The sequence below is a fragment of the Triticum aestivum genome, chromosome 6B (genome assembly GCF_018294505.1).
Source record: "Triticum aestivum cultivar Chinese Spring chromosome 6B, IWGSC CS RefSeq v2.1, whole genome shotgun sequence".
NCBI classification, from domain to species: Eukaryota; Viridiplantae; Streptophyta; class Magnoliopsida; order Poales; family Poaceae; genus Triticum; species Triticum aestivum.
Window position 1 is genome coordinate 658,159,333 of NC_057810.1, and position 7,296 is coordinate 658,166,628.

General features: G+C 45.6%; 1 protein-coding gene across 1 annotated transcript; it reads right to left on the reverse strand.

The window, feature by feature from the left end:
• Positions 1-2,363: 2,363 nt before the first annotated feature.
• On the reverse strand, positions 2,364-5,699 carry LOC123138659 (ethylene-responsive transcription factor 1). Its single transcript, XM_044558598.1, has 3 exons — positions 5,275-5,699; positions 2,694-3,603; positions 2,364-2,615 (listed from the first exon to the last, which is right to left on the reverse strand). The coding sequence occupies exons 1-2, from the start codon at positions 5,591-5,593 to the stop codon at positions 2,726-2,728; spliced, it is 1,197 nt and encodes a 398-aa protein (XP_044414533.1). The 5' UTR covers positions 5,594-5,699; the 3' UTR covers positions 2,364-2,615; positions 2,694-2,725.
• Between the last annotated feature and the right edge of the window lie 1,597 nt (positions 5,700-7,296).

The window sequence follows — 7,296 nt, forward strand, 5'->3', positions numbered from 1 at the left end:
TCCACTCTATTTAAAGGGAAGAAAGAGCCACCAGAACTCAAACACACACAATTGTTGTTCTTAAAACGAGGAGAAGACTGGTGCAATGCTAAAATGGTAGACCCAAATAGTTGTGTGATTGAACTAGAATTAGGAGCCATCGAGAAGAAAACAACTGGCTCTCCATAACAGCCTCCAGCAAGCTCTAGCCATGAATCAACAAAACAACTACAAGATTCAAGCAAGAGTTGGCCGTCTCGGATTATTTTGGAGTTGATATGCACATTCGATAGCAGTGAAACTACCCGCATGGAAGTTGGTCTTCATACCTCGCTTTGATGTAATCTCAACTGCGAGTCATCCATCTTTTCCTTTTACGCAGAAGTAGAAGTAGCGCGTGAGAGAAACATGTACTCCCTTTATAAAGAAATATAAGAGCGTTTAGATCATTAAAGTAGTGATCTAAACGCTCTTATATTTATTTACAGAGGATGTAAGTGACAGCAATAAGCCCGCCAAATCAGGCTGAAGCATAGGCGCGGGCAACTGTTGGAAAGCTTGGCTTCATCTTGTGAGAAGATTGATGGATGTCCAGCTCTCTCAATAGCGAGACCAGTTACGCTGAAAACTAACTAAAAATAATGAGTCTTCGGTTAAATCCATGTATTTGGATATTATCAACACTAGCGTTCTTCCTAATTCGAAGCATGTACGGAAAGTCAAAGTGACTTTAAAAATTAAAGTGTTTATGTGGTTTGTCCACAAACAGGCTATCCTAACTAAGCACAATTTGGCGAAGTGTAACTGAACTGGGTCTAAAAGATGTAGTTTTTGTGATAGTACTGAATCAATCAAACACCTCTTTCTTGACTGCCCTTTGGCAAAGATTTTGTTGAGGTCGGTCCACATAGCCTTTAATATAACTCCTCCGAATTCCATCAACACGCTATTTGAGACATGGCTAGATGGGATAGACGCGGAAACAGCGAGGCATATCCGTGTAGGAGTATGTGCTTTATTATGGGCAGTTTGAAACTGCAGAAACGACTTGGTTTTTAACAGAACAACAAATATTTATTTCCTGCAGGTTGTCTTCAGGGTCACTACACTTATCTGTATGTGATCGCTACTCACTCAGACGGAGGCCAGGAAGCATTTGGTTGGAAGATCTATCCGATGGGAGATGGTAGCACGGGCTATTTTCAATCGGTTTTGACGGTCATGTAATAGGATAGACGTTTAGTTTCCTATCGGTTATTTTGCCAGCCGGTTGTGGCTGTCCTGGTTATTTTGCTTTCGTGCTCTTTTGAGCATTCGTTCCATTTTGTTTGAGATTTCGAGACCTTTGTTGAACCTTTTGATTATCAATAATATGGCCGTATGCATCGTTCATGCAGAAGCCGGGGCAATCCCCCTTTCCCACAAAAAAAAGAAAAAAAACTGCCATGCTAGCCAAGCAAAATGCATATGCAGGACGCCACGTTTCTAACAGACAACCTAACGCTAGCGAAAGCAGCCGCAGCAAGAAATCCAAGGAATCATCCTGGCATTGGAAAATCAGATCAGCTCTTGTAGATATCTGTGTATTTACAAGTACTTTCTCAGCTCAGGTCTATATCATATATCCAGGAATTTCAATGAAAGCGCTCACATCTTCGCTCAACAGTCGACAGTCAGGACACCGTAGCTACCACAGTTTTTAGCGGCAATAGTTCTACCCACGATTGGAATGCAATGCCCAATGTTACATAGTATTGCAGATTTTATCAGTGTAATCTGTGCTTCAGTGGAATATATGGCGCCGGCGCCTTTTCTTGTTCAGAGAAGAAGAATGCGACGTGCACTACTTATGCCGACGACTTCAAATCAAATTAAGGACCTAACATGACAATGACATGAGACCACCATTTCGCTGAAGGTACTAGTAATAAATCAAGTGAAATGTACATGTTGTTTACATGCTTCTCACATCGAGAAGGACTGAGAGACAGTAAATTGCATTGCTATAAGAATCCACTGAAATGGAATAGAATGGAACAGATCCCTGGAATTACGAATTAGGCGCCCTAAATATTTGTAAGAACTACATCAGTGAGAACTAAATGTAGAAAAAATGACTCCCTGTGATCACGCAGCTAGTATCGAAGATTAGTAAATCTGGGTTTGTTTGTTTTTTGAAAACAAATCTGGTATATTTTGCCAGAGCCTAAGTGAAAAGAGGAGTATAATATAAATTGCCACGCCTGTACAGCAGAAACTGTGCAAACAGCCAGGCAAATCCATATTTAACAGATAAACTTATGCTCAGAAATAAGATATATAGGTAACTTCTATCACCAGTTAAACAGCCAAAACTAGAGGGAAAAAACAATCGAGTGCACAGATTAAAGCAAACTGGACACAGATCCATGCTGTTCACATTCAGAAATGGTAGCAACGACATAAAAATTGACAAAAGATAAAGACAACGGTTCATCGGACTCATAAATGACAACGGTTCATCGACAGTCAACTAGGGAAAGGGTCGACTACAAAAGAGACTCAGGATGCGGCTTTTTTGCATCTAAGCTTGCACATAGGCATATTCTAACCAAAGGTGACAACAGGGTGCTTCCCAATCTCCCATAGTCTTATTCCTGAAACACGCAACAAAAAGTTCAGAATAATGAAAGATTATCAACCTCAGACAGAACATCCAAATTGCGAAGGCTTACCCTTTGTCCTGATGTACAGGGGTTTGAATCCCTCAGAAAATTTCGCCACAGATGGGCATGTCATCGAAGCTCCAAAGGTCCATGTTGCCAACGACATCCTGAGGCACATCAAAATTCAGAAGGCTATCAATCGGCTCATCCACGCCATCATCCAAAAGAAACCTCATCCAAGGTTCAAAATCAACAGCATTGTTCTCCATGACAGGAGGCACCACTGAGTTGTAGGTGTTGGTCTGGACAGGCGCAGATTCAGCTCCTTCAGCAATCACCGCTGGGTTGTAGGTGTTACTCTGGAGAAGTGCAGTTTCTGCTCCTTCAGCAATGGTAGAAATGGGAGCAATGGATGATATATCTGGAGTCTTGGTGTCATACTCCCAGCCCAAGTCAGAGCAGCCAAAGGAGTTGCTTCCCTGATCAGAGTACATATTCATAACAGGAGCTTCAACAGGTGCAGCAGAGTTAATTGCAGGAACAAATGGCACGTTATCAGGCTGAACAAGTGGCTGCTTTGATGCAAAGTCAGCAGACGGGTAGACGAAAGCATTTGGGTTGGCAAGGTTGTTGACTGCTGGTATGACGGTAGGTTCCTGTGCTGCGCTTGACTTGGGAACTTTAGGAGCAGCAGGGCAAGCACGGCGCTTCTGAGGAACTGTTGGTTCCTCTGGAAAGTTAACCTTGGCCTTCTTGCCACGGATCCTTCGTGCTTCAACATCATAAGCTCTTGCAGCTTCTTCAGCACTGTTGAAGGTACCAAGCCAAACACGGACACCCTTGCTAGGATCTCTGATTTCAGCAGCCCACTTACCCCAGGGGCGCTGGCGGATACCCCTGAATTCGTTCTTTCTCTTCCTTTTTGCTGACCTTTGTGCAGGACCATCAAAACCAGCAGTGGTCATGGTGCTTAAGTCATCTACAATGGAAGATCAATGTCAATGCTAAGAGAGACCAACACAGACAAACTTCTCTCACAAGAAATAATTAATTTCATCATGGACATGAATTCATATGTAAAATATCACAATCATAATGAGCATTGAACCATGATGGGTGCAATCCTCTTCAAGTTTGGGTGAAAGCATCAGTCACCCACAAAACAAATAAAATAAATCACAACTGATAAAAATCCAGGATACTGATAAAGAAACCTCATGCTATAGACCTTTGCTATCATTCTGCAGTTATTAATCTACAAATCCCATTATACACGATGCAGAATCAAGGATATTTTTAGTAGGATTCAACACTTACCAGGATAATCTTTTAGACTGATAAATGAACAAGTCTAGACCAATACTCACGCGAATCAACAACCATCTAACAAGGAAAAATTCAAGAGGCCGAGACCTCAATTGGAGAAATTCGGCCTTTTCCCTTATATGAATATAAACAGCAGTAAGCATATGAGTCACCATCAAAGCTCATGAAAAGTATAAACCACAAGCTCAACAACCTAAACAACCAAAATCGCTTCTCCAAAAGGAACAGTGCGGAAACAGCCTACCAGCCTAATTATTTCAGGCTAACACGGGAGAATAAGCGCTTAACCCAAATCACTTCAAGAAAACGCATCCAATCGATTCCAATCCAAAATCTCTAAACAAACAGGTGTAACACCCCACAAATCCAGCCTTCCAACACCTACCCCTAAATAATTTCTCTTCCTACCCGATCGAACGGCCAAACCACTGAGTTGGTTAAGAGGGACCAACACAGACAAACTTCTCTCACAGAAAGTATATAATCTCATCATGGACATGAATTTTATATGTATAATATCACAATCCTAATAAACATTGAGCCATGAAGGGTCAAGTTTGGGTGAAAGCATCAGTCACCCAAAAATAAAAATAAAAAAATAAAATAACAACTTAATAAATAAAAAAAGAGTTCTGATAAACAGACCTCGTGCTATAGACCTTTATCATCATTCTGCAATTATTAATTCTACAAACTGCATTAAAGACGATGCAGAATCAAGGATTTTTTTCTCCTCAGGATTCAGCAAGTACCATAATAATCCTTTCCTATTTGAGAAAAAAAGCAGAATAATCCTTCAGACTGAGAACTGAACCTAGTCTACAGCAACCCCACGAAAATCTACAACCATCTACCATCTAGCAAGGAAACAGTTCAAGAGGCCGAGACCTCCAAGCAAAACGGAGAAATTCAGCCCTTTTCTGCGGATTTTCAACCCCTTTTGACTATAAACAGTAAGCATATGAATCACCATCAAAGCTCACGAAAAGCATAAATGACAAGATCGACGACCTAACAACCCAAATCGCTTCTCTGAAAGGAACAGTGTCAGAAACAGCCTGCCAGGCTAATCACCTAACAAACACAACAGGGAAATGGAAAAAGGCCTAACCCTTCACCCAAATCACTCCATGATACCAAATCCAATCCAAAATCTCTAAACAAGCAGGAGCAACACGCCCCCAAATACAGCCTTCCAACAGCAACGCCTACACGATTTCTCTTCCTGCCCAATCACACAACCTCCTATCTTCTACAGCAGTCAATCGCGAACGGTGACAATACGCGGATTAAAGAACCAGTCCAAGCGACGCGGGGCCGATACCTTGGGAGAGGGACCTCTTGACGGCGGCGAAGGGCTTGGTCTCGACGACCTCGTCGTCGCCGTCCTTCTCAGCCACCCCGCCGCGCCCGAGCTCCTGGTCGGAGTCCCCGGAGTCGGCCTCGAACTCCTCGAAGTCGGCCTCGAAGTCCGCCTCGCCGTCGTCCAGCCCGAGCCCCCCACGCCGGCCGAGCCCCGCGAGGTGCCGGGCGCCGCCGTCGGCCCGCTTGGGCTTGTTCTTCTCGGGCCACAGCACAGCCGCCGTCACCTTCCGCGCCGGCGCGGGGACCTTGAGGCCCTTGAGGATCGCGCCGCCGCACATGATTGCCGGCGGTGCCTCGTCCTAGTCGTCGCCGGTGGGAGGGGTTCGCCGGAATTGGTAAATAAATGGGCAGTTTTTAATGAAGGGGGGGGAGCAGGTGTGAGTTGGCAGGTGGGGCGAGGCCAGTCCGCTATATACGCGGCGGCCGCGTGACGGCTGCCCGCTAGGCGAGTGGGGGGGCGCGGTGGGACCCACGCGTCAGCGAGGGGCCGCGCGGCGGGCGGAAGGCACGAGGCAGGTTCGCGAAGCGAGCGTTTCCAGTCGGAGGACTCTTGCGCGGTAGCCCCTGGGAGATGCGGTATTTCGAACATTGCCCCTGGGGAGGAATGAACGGTGGATGGATGCACGTTTGACTTTTTTTCCTTTGGGGCCAAGCAAACATTGATTAGCTTAAAGATTGTTGTACTACACCATGTAGTACGAGTGTACTACTACTCTTCGTACTCCCTCTCGGGGCCGGCCCCGAGGGGAGGCGACTGAGGAGCTTAAAGAGTGTTGTACTACACCCATGTAGCACGAGTGTACTACTGTTGTTCGTACTCCCTCTCGGGGCCGGCTCTGAGGGGAGGCGATAGGGGCGGCCACCCGAGGCCCATCTCTCACAGAAGCAGCTAGCTCATGGCCCGCTTGGTAGTCTTGTCTCTAGAAAAAAAACGTAGTCAATAATCAAGGGTGTGGTCTTGTTTTCTTTTAGATGAAGTTCATCTATTACTGGTTCGCGATGATTTCGGCAAATTACTTTTCGCCCTGGTTATCAATCGCAAGCCGGCCACTCCGGACTCGTCCGGATCATCCTCGCCATCGACCCCAAGTCTCGGTGCCTGTTGGTGGGCCGTCGAACTCTACTACCGATTCGTCGACGATGCCGCACAAGTTGAGGCCTGGGAGATGTGGTATTTCGAACTTCCCCCTAGGGGATGAACGGATTACAAATGGACGCATGTTTGACTTCTTTTTTCTTTGGAGGCAAGCAAACATTCATTAGCTTAAGATCATTGTACTACACACCTGAAGTATGAGTGTACTACTACTATTCGTACTCCCTCTCAGGGCCGGCCCTGAGGGGAGGCGGCAGGGTGGTCGCCCCAAGGCCCCTCCCACATACGCAGCTAGCCCATGACCCAGGCATCAGTAGCCTTGTCTCTGAAAATCGTAGTCGGTAACCAACGAGGACTTGGTCTTGTTTTCTTTCAGATCGAGTTCACCTGTTACTGGTTCGTGATGATTTCAGATGATTTCTTTTCGCCCCGACTATCAATCGCGGATCGGCCACTTCAGGCTCGTCCAGATCGTCTTTGCCATCGAACCAAGTCTCTCCTTCAGTAGGTGGGCCGTCAAACTCTACTACCAATTCATCGATGATGTCGCGCGGGTTGGAGGCCTAGGAGATCAGTCCAACCATTAGCAGTTGGGCTAGCGTGGCATTTGTTGAGCCATCCTTGTAAAACAGAATGACATTGCACAACATGGATGACGATGACGTATGCAAAATAAGTATGATGTGGATGTATGAGAATGTAGAAAAGTAAGATAGAGGGACTCCTATTTAGATTTAGTAGATAATGGAAACTGAAAGATGATGGGAGTAATGACTATAGTCAATGTATTAAATTTGGGATGCCAATAATGGGTCGATGTTCTAGGGGGAGGGGCTAGCCTGAGCAAACGCTTGTTCACTCTCCGGGGTGGATCAGAGTGACTAT

Excerpts from the sequence above, each read along its gene's own strand:
- LOC123138659 (XM_044558598.1), bottom strand. The coding sequence starts at position 5,593 with ATGTGCGGCGGCGCGATCCTCAAGGGCCTCAAGGTCCCCGCGCCGGCG. Across the intron at positions 3,604-5,274 it reads CAAGAGGTCCCTCTCCCAAG|ATGACTTAAGCACCATGACC; the intron begins GTATCGGCCCCG and ends CTTCCATTGTAG.